General features: G+C 36.9%; 1 protein-coding gene across 13 annotated transcripts in view; it reads right to left on the bottom strand.

Annotated features, from left to right (window-relative positions):
• THOC2 (THO complex subunit 2) overlaps window positions 1-12,980 on the bottom strand; it is a 113,608-nt gene that overhangs the window by 37,318 nt on the left and 63,310 nt on the right. For 9 of the 13 annotated variants that reach the window (XM_053892085.1, XM_053892086.1, XM_053892088.1 and 6 more), the window contains 4 exons: window positions 9,376-9,417; window positions 8,807-8,937; window positions 8,608-8,709; window positions 224-320 (listed from right to left, as the gene is read on the bottom strand). In XM_053892085.1, coding sequence (XP_053748060.1) covers window positions 224-320; window positions 8,608-8,709; window positions 8,807-8,937; window positions 9,376-9,417 — 372 coding nt within the window. The remainder of the gene's footprint in view (window positions 1-223; window positions 321-8,607; window positions 8,710-8,806; window positions 8,938-9,375; window positions 9,418-12,980) is intronic. The other 4 variants (XM_053892090.1, XM_019421819.2, XM_019421820.2 and 1 more) reach the window with 1 other exon arrangement.

Genomic DNA, 12,980 nt, shown 5'->3' with positions numbered 1-12,980 from the left:
AGTATTAGATTATTTATAACAGTAGCATTGTTATATATTACCAAAAAATTAGATCAATGTGTTAAATATATTCTATGCTGTTTTGGTTTTAGATTATATGATGTCTCGTTTACTAAAGATTTTTTTTCCCCTAAAACTACCATTTTTAAAACCTCATCATTCCATTTCCACTTGTCCTGATTTAAAGATAACAAAAAGAAATATCCCTTAAAACAATATTAACCTCAAAACATACATAATCAAACAAAATGGTTGGATTGCTGTGGCTCAATTTCCCAATTTGTCTTCCAGAAGGCTTCACATTTTCCTTGGTTAGACGCCTACAAGAGGAGAAAAAGGTGGCACGGATCATCTTAATTAAGTCATTTCCCTCACAATGTTGACAGCTTTGTTGTATCATAAAAACAAAAACAAAAGAAAAAACAGGTATTTCCCAAGTATCTAAAATGGATCTACGTAAACAACCAAATTCTTCATATACTTTACTGTAGGCCTTAGGCTATTTTGATTAGGCATTCTACCAAAGGATATTAAGATTTTATATTGATGCTTAACATTTGTAATATAGACATTTCCATTTTACAGTAAGTCTAATAAGCAAAAACTCCTAATGTACTCTACGAGCACATAAAACTCTTGTAGCAAATCAGAATTACTTTAGATTTAGATGGGCTCATTTATCAGCTTAGGGATTAAAATACAAAATTTAGTGTAATGCAATGAATACCTCATACCATCTGTCTCAGTTACCCTAATAGAGTAATAGCTAATGCCGCATTCCTTGATATAGGAAGTTCTCTGGTTTTCATGTAAATAATTTTTGAAAGGAAACCATTTCTGAAAAATCAATTCTACTCCTTTTCTTCCTCTTTAATTCTTCCTCTGCTCAGTATTCTTTTACTAACATTCTGGAAAACTTACATCTATGAAATGCTTACAGTTCAAAATTATTACACAGCATCTTAAATTCTTCTAACATTACATAATACATCTACAAACTTAAAGGGGCACCTGGTGGCTCAGTGGTTAAGCAGCCGACTCTTGATTTCGGCTCAGGTCATGATCTCACGGTCCTGGGATCGAGCCCCATGTTGGGCCGTGTGCTGAGTGTGAAGACTGCTTTGGATTCTCTCTCTCCTCCCTCCTTCCCTCCCTCCCTCCCTCCCTCTCTCTTTCTCTCTCTCTCTCTCTGCCCCTCCCGTTTGTGCTCTCTCTCCTCTCTCTCAAAATAAATAAATAAACTTTAAAAACAAATCTAGGAACTTAAAAAGCTGACAACTCAAAGCTTTCTAGAATGAAAATACAATATGAAGAAGCAAATAATGAATTCAGTTGATAGTTCAAAGAATGGAACAATTCTGGAAGTAACAAACTTAAGAAGTTTCTTATGACAAAACTGACCCATCAATCAAAATTATTTCATCATCAACTGCTTCCCTTTCCCATTCTCCACGGCCCAGTTTCCCTTTTCCCCCACAGAAGAGAGATCTATCAAGTTTTAAACTTTGGCTATACTCTGCTCCACCTTCAAACTTACTACCACCTGTCCTTACTTCTGAGCCTACTATTTCAAGTGGTCATCCTACTGCCAAAGCAAACCCTTCTTCTCTATACTTTTTATCCCATTCCCTTCTGCCTCCACCCTGGAGAGAAAAAAAATAAAAATAAAAATAAAAATAAAAATGAAAATAAAAATAAAAATAAAAATAAAAATAAAAATAAAAATAATAAAAGGAATAGATTCTTGATTTTGTCTCCCCCTCAAGCTACCACGCACGGCGTCTGGCATATGGAACACAATCGGTGAGCATTTGTGGAATGAATTACTGAATGCCTTACAGCAAATTCATTTTTTAAACAGCAATCAAAATTTGTGAAATTCTGCAAGTAATAAATTAATATATTCCCTTCCCAACATACAAACTTCAATCAATACCAAAATCATATTGTTCAAGCCTGGTGAAATAGTTATAACTAACAAATACAACAAAAACCCAAGTACATTAAAAATTCTACACATATCCTTCTGTGGTAAATATTTTTATTAATCAATTCATTCTTATTAATGTCTTCTATGACAGGCAAAGAGCTAAGCACTAGGAATACAAGGATGAATAATAGCTCCTGCTCTCAAGCTTAGTCCAGCTGGGGAGACAGAGTCAACCTATTTTTTACATTTTACATTCTCTAACAAGTACAGCAAATTACAGAACAGTACTAATTATATGCTATCAATAGTACAAAAAGGGAGAACAGTATCTTTGTATTCACCTGTATACACATAAAAATATCTGGAAGAATAAATAAGAAAGTAAACAGTGGCTCCTTTTTTCCTTTTAGGAGGACTGAGTGGATGGGGGTAGGGTGTGAGACTTCTTACTATCTACCTTTTTGTATTTATTGAAATTTAAACAATGTGCATGTATAAACTATTCAGAAGATTAGATAATTATATAAAAGACAAATAATCCTAGCAATGTATCTCAGTGGTATAATAGCATCACATGCATATGGGACAGTGGTGGTGCAAATAAAGAATAGTCGATTGTGCTTGGCAGTATGTGCTACAGAAGCCTTCATGAGATGGTTAACACTGGAGCCCACCCTCCAAGGATGAGGTCACCAGTTAGGGAGGAAAAAGAGGTAAGGGAAAACCTGTACCAACAAAAGAAACGAAAAACATACGCAAACATAAAGAGGACCACAGCACACTGAGGGAAACTTGACTCAGTACGGTTGGAGGTAGAATTGGCAGGGAAAGAGGTTGGAAATGGGGAGGGACAGATCACAAAAGATGTCTCACATCACCACACCATAAAGGTTGACACATCGTAATCTGCAGGCAATGGTTAGTCACCAAGGGATCTTGAAGAAACAATAAATACAAGGCACCATAATACTCCAGATAAAAGAAATGAGTTATAGTGGCAGTACAGAGTGTAAGAGACAGATTCAAGAGATTTGGTAAGATCTAACATACAGTTGACCCTTGAACAACATGGAGATTAGGGGCAATAACCCCCAACAGTTGAAAATCTGTGTATAATTTTAGGGGCGCCTGGGTGGCTCAGTCGGTTGAGCGTCCGACTTCGCTCGGGTCACGATCTCACCGTCCGTGAGTTCGAGCCCCGCATCAGGCTCTGTGCTGTCAGCTCAGAGCCTGGAGCCTGCTTCCGATTCTGTGTCTCCCTCTCTCTCTGGCCCTCCCACTGTTCATGCTCTGTCTCTCTCTCTGTCTCAAACATAAATAAAAAAAAAAAAAAAAATGAAAATCTGTGTATAATTTTTAACTCCCCCAAACCTTAACTATGAATAACAGCCTACTGTTGACCAGAAGCCTTACCAATATAACATAAAGAGCCGATTAACACATATTCTCTGTATGTATTACACGCTGTATTCTTACAATAAACTAAAGAAAACGCTATTAAGAAAATCATAAGGGAAACAATTACAGTACTGTATTGTATTTATCAATACTGTTAAGTTTACATCATCTATTTACAAGGTGAACAGTCTGTCAGTACCTACATCAGTATTATCTTATATGATATAAAACACTGTAGATGTAGGTACTAACACTAGACATCAAAAATGAAAAGATAATGTGGAAAAGAAACTCATATTCATTCACAGGTATAATGATTCATACACTGATAATGAAACAGCAGCAATATGATTGGTTTTAGGACAGCCTAGTATAATCGATACAATTGCTTCATGGTAGCCTAGCCTATAGACTAATGAATGAATCGTTATAAAATTTTAATGGCATATAGCATTACACTCATATTCATAATACAGTATTGGAAACACTGTTACATTTATTTAGAAAACCACTTACCTGTGATGATAGGCTGATATGCAGTTTGTCCAATTACAAGAGAAAGGCATACTACAGTAATAACAATTCTTTGAAAGCAAAGTTGTAAACCAGTAAGAAAACGAACACATTATTAATGTTGTTAAATATCATTCACCGAATGCCTACGTAAGGACAGCCTATCCACTTCCATACAAGTCTTGCACACAATGTCCTACATGATGAGGACAGAAAAACATCTCTTATAGTTCTTCCCACAGGGTTAGATTTTCATACAGAGACACACACAAACACAACAGGTAAGTTTCTTAACTGTATCACAGGATGCTTATTAGTGGAAGTGGATCATCACGAAGTCTTCATTCTCGCTGCCTTCGCACTGAGTAGGCCGAAGAGGAGGAGAAAGAGGAATGGTTGCCGTTCTTGCTGTCTCAGGGATGGCAGGGTGGAAGAGGCGGAGGAGGTGGAAGGGAGGCAGCTGAGGCAGGCACACTCAGTGTTACTTTATGGAAGTACATGGTAATTTGCCTGACTTTTTTGCGTTTCCACTTTAAAAATGTTTCAATGTGATACCCATTCTTCTCCCACTATTTGCTTTAGGTTCAGTGCCCTTATCATAGAAGGGTCCATGTCATAAGAGAAGTCAGAAGCAGTCTTGAATAATCAGAACCTTCTGCCAGACTGTCTAAGGTCAATCTGTTTTCTGTCACTGCTTCTTCTACATCTTTTTCTTCATCTTGCATTCATTCAGAAGCACTCGTCTCCATCAAGTCATCTGCTATGTGGTGTCTAATAGCTCTTGAATTTCTGAAAAATCCAGATCTTGAAACCATTTACTCCCAACCTTTTTTGCCATATCCACAATCTCTTTCATGATTTCCTTGACTGGTTCTGTCACAAATCCTGTGAAGTCATAGACAACATCTGGACACAGTTCCCTCCCTCCCCCATCAGAATTCATTATTTTGGGCTTGATAGCTTTTACAGCTTTTCTGCAACAATCATGGCATCTTCAATGGTGTAATTAATTCTTCCAGAATTTCATAATGTTCTCTCTATTGGGGTTCTCTTTCATAGTGTTCACAATCCTTTCCATAAAGTACCGTGTGTAATGAGTCTTAAAGGTCCTTATGACCCCCTGATTTAGAGGCTGAACTAGAGACACTGTGTTTGAGGGCAAGTAGACCATTTTGGCACCTCTGGTGTTGAATTCATGGGGTTCTGGGCGGACAAGGGCACTGTCCAATATGAAAAGACCTTTAAATTTTTTTATTATTATTTATTTTTGAGACAGAGAGAGACAGAGCATGAGCAGGGGAGGGGCAGAGAGAGAGGGAGACACAGAATCTGAAGCAGGCTCCAGGCTCTGCGCTGACAGCAGAGAGCCGGATGCAGGGCTTGAAACCACGAACTGTGAGATCATGACCCAAGCCGAAGTCAGATGCCCAACCAACTGAGCCATCCAGGCACCCCTATTAAAAGAACTTTAAAAGTCAGTCTTACTGCAAGGTATTTCCCAACTTCTGGGACAAAGCCCTGATCAACTGAATCAACTGAACCAGTTGATCTGAATCAATTGATTGATTCAACCAATCAACTGAAAAGATTGGATTGATTCAATCCAGAAAAAGAGGTTCTTGTTGTCCAGGCCTTCTTGTTGTACAACCAAAAGACTGGCACTTGATGTTTATCTTTTCCCTTCGAGGCTCAAGTGCTAGCAGCTTTATAGATAAGGGCACTCTAGATCATAAACCTAACTGCATTTGCACAAAACAGCAGAGTTAGCCTATCACTTCCTGCCTTGAATCCTGGTACTTGCGCCTCTTCCTTAAGGTCTTTTGTGGCTTTATTTTCCAGAATAGGGTAACTTTTGTCTGCATTAAAAACCTGTTCAGGGGTCGCCTGGGTGGTTCAGTCAGTTAAGCATCCAACTTCAGCTCAGGTCATGATCTCGTGGTTTGTGAGTTCAAGCCCCGCATTGGGCTCTGAACTGCTGACAGTTCAGAGCCTGGAGCCTGCTTTGGATTCTGTGTCTCCCTCTATCTCTGCCTCTCCCTTGCTCATGCTCGCTCGCTCTCAAAGATAAACAAACATTAAAAAGTTAAAAAAAAAAAAAAAACCTGTTTAGGCAAATATCCCTTCTCCATGATTTTTTTTGAGTTTAACTTTATTTATTTTTTGAGAGAGAACTAGAGAGCAAATGGGGAAGGGGCAGAGGGAAAGGGAGGATCCACGCTGTCAGCACAGAGCCCCATGCGGGGCTCAAACTCACGAACAATGATATCATGGCCTGAGCCGAAGTCAAGAGTCAGACGCTTAACTAACTGAGCCACCCAGGTGTCCCTCAGTGATTTTCTTAAAGGCATCTGGGAACTCATCTACTTTCTGCCTCTTGGTCAGCAGAAACCACTTCTCCTGTTATCTTGACATTTTTTTAAGCCAAACATCTCTAAAATTATCAAACCATCCTTTGCTGGCATTAAATTCTCCAGCTTCAGATCCTTCACTTTCCTATATCACAAAATGACTTGGCATTTTCTCAAATATTAGAGTCTATACATATTTCTTCCTTATGGTAATCCTGCACCCATAAAAACAGCTGCATTTTCAATACAAGATCAAAAAATATTTCACAAAAAGTACAAATTTTTCACATCTGCTCATATAGCTGTAGCAATGGCTTCATGAATTGCCCCCCCCCCCCCCGCCGCACCTTTTTTTTTTAAACAACAATCCTTAGGGGCGCCTGGGTGGCTCAGTCAGTTAAGCATTTGACTTCGGCTCAGTCATGATCTCATAGTTCGTGGGTTCGAGCCCCACACCGGGCCCTGTGCTGACAGCTCAGAGTCTGGAGCCTGCTTCAGATTCTGTGTCTCCCTCTCTATCTGCCCCTCCCCTGCTCCTCACACTCGGTCTCTCTCTCTCTTTCTCTCTCTCTCAGAAATGAATAAACATTTAAAAAAATTTTTTAAAACAGTCCTTAGGCTGGATTCATTTATCTTGAAATGGCATGTACCTGAGCCACAGACCTCAATCTAAGCAATTTTTTCTTGTAAGCAATTTTTTCTTGTACACATTAGCAATTTTTTCTTGTAATGTCATGACTCTGCTCCACTTGGGAGCGCTTCTGGCAGCACTAGAGGCAATTCATACGGGTCCCAGGCTGTTATGTAAGGCTTATGATATTGCAATAAGCACGAAAAATACATAAGAACCATGAGACATCACTTTTTATGGCAATAACGCAATTTACTGGAGAGAGAAACTGCTCAGAGATGATTAGCACCACACAGTGTTTTAAGCGGGTACTCACAACACTTGAGCTCACTGCATAGCAACAGGAGGTGGCTACGAAATTATTACAATGGTACACTAGGTACTATAGTTAGTTTTATGCAGTTATGACTTAATACTAAATCTTTACATTCATTTACATGTCTCTTAACTACCAATGGCACCATGTATGGTCTGTTAAGTATACATATAAGTTTTGATAAATTTTAACTTTTTATAATAGATTTGTGTATATTCTATGGTAGCAAATGATAAAAGACTAGTAGCTACTAGTCATATTTTATGCATTAAAGACATACCTTTTTAACTTTTTCAATATTTCTACGTTATGTGATTTGTAAGTTGTTCCAAATCTCCAAAAAATTTTCCAATATATTTACTGAAAAAACAATCCACATATAAGTGAACCTGCATAGTTCAAACCGATGTTGTTCAAGGGTCAACTGTATTATTAAATAATCCCTATAAAGCACATAGTGCAGGGCCTCACACACAAATATTAATGGCTCCATAAACATTAGCTTACTGCTGTTGTTAAGCTAGAAACTCTACTTGGGGAAATCTTAAGACCGAAGTCTTTTGGAAGGACCAATTCTAGTATCCCCTTCCATGCCTTCCCCAACTTCCCAAGGGTGAAATAATTCACTCTCTTCTCTATCTTCTCAAAGAACATTATACATACTATATAACAGCAACTATTAGATCTGATTGTGATTGTGCACACACTTGTTTCCCCAGCAGACTGTAGCCAGGGACGATATCACTGGGCACAAACACTATCATTGCATACTGTTGAATCTAGTTAAACTAGAGAGTGAACTATTTTAATTAGAATAACCATACCACTGCACAAACATAAAAGAAACGACAATCAATAGCCTTGCTGAAAACACTTGCAATATAGCAGTGTATTTAGTATACATACCAACTCTAATCTGAAGTATATGATGTTGATGATTAAATTTCAGTTTACCAAGAAGTAAAATAACATCACTCTTCTGTTTTTAATGACATGAAAATAAAGCACACAAATGAAAAAAATAAAAACTTTCAAAAGTTGACTCAAGGAGATAGTTCTGCATAATTCCATTAGATCTTCCAAAAAAGAAAAATCTTCATTATAATAACTTCTGGCAGAGGAAATTTCAAGAACTTTGATCACCTTGTACAAGTCATTAAATGTCTTACGCAAATTGGGCAAAAGCCATAGTAGGCTGTCCTTTAAAAAAAGACTCATCATTAAAGAGGATTATTGGATTTTACAGCTATGCAAACATGACAACTATAAAAACTTAGTAGTCAAAATGAGCTAAAAAAAAAAATACAAAAACTGATAGTCATTCTATCTGCAGTATATCATAAACTATGCCATCAGCACATACTCCTGGGCTTCCTCAGAATTGAGACTCAGACATAAGTTGGTTAAAAGAAAGTAAATTAGACTCAGATATACGTTAGATTAATATGAAGAAAAACAAATTAAAACTTACTTCATGATATATTTGGCTCTGTCTATTGTTTGGGCCTTAACTTTTACTAAAAGTGGGTGACTGTTATAAGTTTCATTCTTCCACTGGCCATACAGACGATACCTTAAAAAACAATGAGATGAAGAATTAGGAAAAGTTAAACACTCAGAGGCTAATGCACTAGAATAGTAGTGAAAAATATAAAAATTTATGTATTTACCTATGCTGATAGGGAAATGTTTTAAACATTCCCCATAGTTCCTCAGACATACAAGCATTGCAGTCCATCAAAGAAAGAGATGGAAGTAGTACCTGGTCAGTAATGCTAAGTAAACAGCTAAGGATAACTTCCTATGAAGAAGGGAGGAAAAATTATTTCAGTAAAAGGTCCGTATTAATCCCCCCCAAAAGAAAAAACAAGTTTATGCCAGCCTTGGAAAAACTTTCATTCCTTCCTCTCATAAAACACACCTAATTCCCCACACTATCACTGTCCTTTTCACAATGGATATTTGTGTTTCTCCATCTAAGAAAGCAATGAGGTGAGGTAAGGAAAGGGGCAGCAAGAGAAGGAGGGACTCATTAATCCCTCTTCCCTTCTCAACATGGTAATCTTCCAAAATAGGAACTGTCAATCTTAAATGATAACTGTATGATATTCCAAAAGCTCTATCCAGCATGTAGAGTACAAAATATTCACATAGGTGATTAAAGTCTGACCACAGTAAAATTTACAGTATGCTATACATAGACAAATATCAGACACATTGGATTTTTCTTGTCTCTTACCGTTTTCTCTTTATCTTCTTGTTTGCTTCCATCAGACTGAAACTAAAATTAAAAATAACTATAAATAAAATGCAAAAAGGTTAAGATTATGATGTCACAATTTAGCTTCTAATGTGAAAAAATTAACTTGTCCATGGTTGTGAATTATTTCCTTACTTTTTAAACAAATGTAGATTTTAAATATAGCCAGCGTTACCAATTAACATTTAAAAATTTCACCTATACTTCTAACTTCCAAATCATTTTGCAACATTCATGAATTCTAAATGTCAATTTCATAAGCCAATTCTTTTCTCAACCTCATTATCAAAAACCAAAGCATCCTAAAACTGATTTAAGTATTTACTGTAAGATTGTATCCAGCACAACTCAGTTTATAATGCATTTGCATTTTTCCATCCAGAAGTTCTGGTTTTCCGCTACAGAATTAGTAAAAGCTAAGACTAAAACATTAACAACAACAAAAAATTTAACCCAAAGCAATTTAAACTGTGTTTCAATTCACCATCACTTAAACTCTCAATGAGAAATAAGCCCAAAATATTAATAACAAAGACAAAACCATTGCCTAAGTTGGACAGAATGAAAAAACCTGGGTCATTTTGTATCAATGATTTGCAGGTGGACCACTGAAGTGTCATGTTTGATGCTGATGCTGTCCATTCATTCAAAACGAAATAGTGAGTAATACTTGTGTGTGTATAAGCAGGTGGACAGTTGGAGGACCATGCAAAGGCCAAAAGGACAACTGAAGCACTGATAATCAAGGACAATCTAGATTTCTGGGAAGGATTTAACTCAATACCAAGTGAGGGAAGAGGAAAAGCTAACAGGCAGCTAACAAGCTTATTATTTTCTTGGCAGAAAGGGGTGTTTTGTGCATCTACGCTTTCATACTTGAGTAATTTAATGGGTATCACTACAGAGAAGCCTAACTTCTGTGCAACATTTTCACTTAAGACTAATTCCAGGAGACTGCCATGTCACCTTGAAGGGAAAACATACACAATCCTTTTTTTAATCAACAGTTTTTTTAATTTTTTTTTTAACATTTATTTATTTTTGAGACACAGAGAGACAGAGCATGAACAGGGGAGGGGCAGAGAGAGAGAGGGAGACACAGAATCTGAAACAGGCTCCAGGCTCTGAGCTGTCAGCACAGAGCCCGACGCGGGGCTCGAACTCACGGACCATGAGATCATGACCTGAGCCGAAGTCGGACGCTTAACCAACCAAGCCACCCAGGCGCCCCTTTAATCAACAGTTTAAAAAGATACGGTTCCCTTTCACAGAAACAAATGTTAAGTCAATATATTTCCTGGTCAGCAAATAAGGATCAGGTTATGAAGGAGTGGCCTGACAGAAAACAAAGTAATAGCTGCTTAGGTTTTGTTGGCGGACTGGGGGTGGGTAATTCTGGTGGCATATTAGGTGTATAGTGGGAGGCAGAAATAAGGGTATGTCATAACTGGAAGAACTAGGTGGGGATAAAAGCTACTCCTTTTCTAGTATACTATGATTCTAATAAAGCTACATGTAGTTTCCTCCATAGAAATAAAAAATTTTCTTACAGTATTACTAAACTGTCCTAATTCCCTAACTATTTAAATTTCTAATGTCTATGTCAATTCTGTAGATTGCATAACCAGGAAAATTTGACAAAGACAAAAAAAAAAAAAGGAAAACACAATGTAACTATCGAGAAGAGCACTGAGAAAGATTTCTATCAAAGGCTAACTACAACAGAGATGAACAAAAAAAAAAAAAAAAAATCAAAAGGTACATGCAAGTAAAAGTAATTTCCTTTTGTTTGGTAAGAATGTAAACACACATTAGACTCCCCTGATGCTTTTTCTTTTAGTTTAATTTGCTGTTTAATTCAGTGTAAATAAAAACTCTCCATTCCCACAGTACAACACTAGAGTTTTATTGAATGGCCAGCCCAGGAAGAAATGGGAGGAAGAAAGGGCGGGTGGACAGAAGACATCCACTTCATTCATTCATTCATTCATTTACTATGTGCCAGACACCGGGAATTCAAAGATGAACAGAGTTCCTATCTTTGAGAAACTGACAAAGACAGTTCCTATCTTTGACAATCTCTTGAAGATCAAAAGTAAGGCTTGCCAATGTACTATTAGGAGCTGAGGTTTTAAGTCTGAATAAAATCAAGCACTCATAATTATGCCGAGACAAACTATCAGCTATAAATGGCCCCAAGCAGGTTCCATTCTTGCCCTGTGAAGAGGGAGCAGATGACAGGACTGCATAACAAAACTGGGCACAAAAAGAATGTAGGTCCACCAAGAGGGGGCTTCTGGAGAGTAAAGAAATAAAGCTTGGGAAAACATTGTAGATTTAACTAGATAAATTACTTTTATTACTAACGACCTATTTTTAGTACCTCTAACCTGTGAATATTTGAAATGCTACTTTAGACTATATTTAAGGGGGAAAAAAGTAAAATACTGAAGATTGTGACTAGATTTCAACCTGAAGCTACATCTAAGTAAATTATGACTCTATTTTCACCTTCCTTATTTTTCTCATTCTTATTAACCACCATTTATTGAGTACTATGTGCCATACACTAGGCTAAGAACTTCACATTTGTGTCTTAAAACTATCAGGAAAATCATTTTGCTAGAAAGGATCCAAAGAAGACCCACGAAAATAACTTAGAAATAGGAAAATATAACCTATAGGTCAAAAGTTACAGGAACAAGGGTTTACTGAACCTGGAGAAGAGAGAACTGAATTGCCTTTCAATGTTTTGGTTCAAAGCTTTGTTTTTATTTTTTGATCAGAAACTCTTAAATCGTTATAAAATGCTTAGAAATAATCAGTAATATTGATACTACATAATTTCTGAAAACAGAGATACTAAAGGAAAAACTTCTATCTTCCAACACACTTCATTTTTAATCAATCCAAATCTGTACTAAGACTGCAAATCTGTACCAAAGAATTAATGATATGGTCACCTATACACAGAATGACCATATGTGCTCGTTCTCTTTATCCCAGCATAAGTAACGGCACAACTTTTCTATCCCGTGTGTCCTGGTTTAAACAACAAAGCACATGGTCTCCCTACCTACCACATGTGTAGCATTCAAACTGCAGTAAATGGACTTGTGGGAGTGGTTTAAACATGAAAATATAGCAAACAAATAAATAGCTATACTTGGTTCCATAAAATTTGCCCCCAAAAGTAATTACTTTGCTTAAAATGCTGATTATGACATGAAACTGTATTGTTTTACACAAGCATAGTTCTAACAAGCTATGTGTAAAAATGGGCATTTTCAGTGCACTTAATGAATACAAGTATGTGATTTATTTAAATGAATTCTCTTTATAAATGGAGTTCATAACAGAAGTCTTTTGTAAAACAAAAAATTGCCTTGTAAATCTATCTTTAGGGAAAATTAAGGTTTTCATATTGAATTTATTTAAAGGAATATGCCCCCATGTTTTAGCTTCTATTTCCCCAAAAGCAGACTCTATTCAAAGTGCTGCCATAGTTTATTTGGGAAGTAATCCTAGGAACTCCCAGTGGGAAATTATTCCTGTGGTTTAATGGGAGCTTAATCCCACTGGGG

The sequence above is a fragment of the Panthera pardus genome, unplaced genomic scaffold (assembly GCF_024362965.1).
Source record: "Panthera pardus isolate Hobbes unplaced genomic scaffold, ASM2436296v1 HiC_scaffold_27, whole genome shotgun sequence".
Taxonomy (NCBI): Eukaryota; Metazoa; Chordata; class Mammalia; order Carnivora; family Felidae; genus Panthera; species Panthera pardus.
The sequence above is the reverse complement of the archived record's forward strand: the minus strand, read 5'-3'. Positions and strand labels throughout refer to the sequence as shown.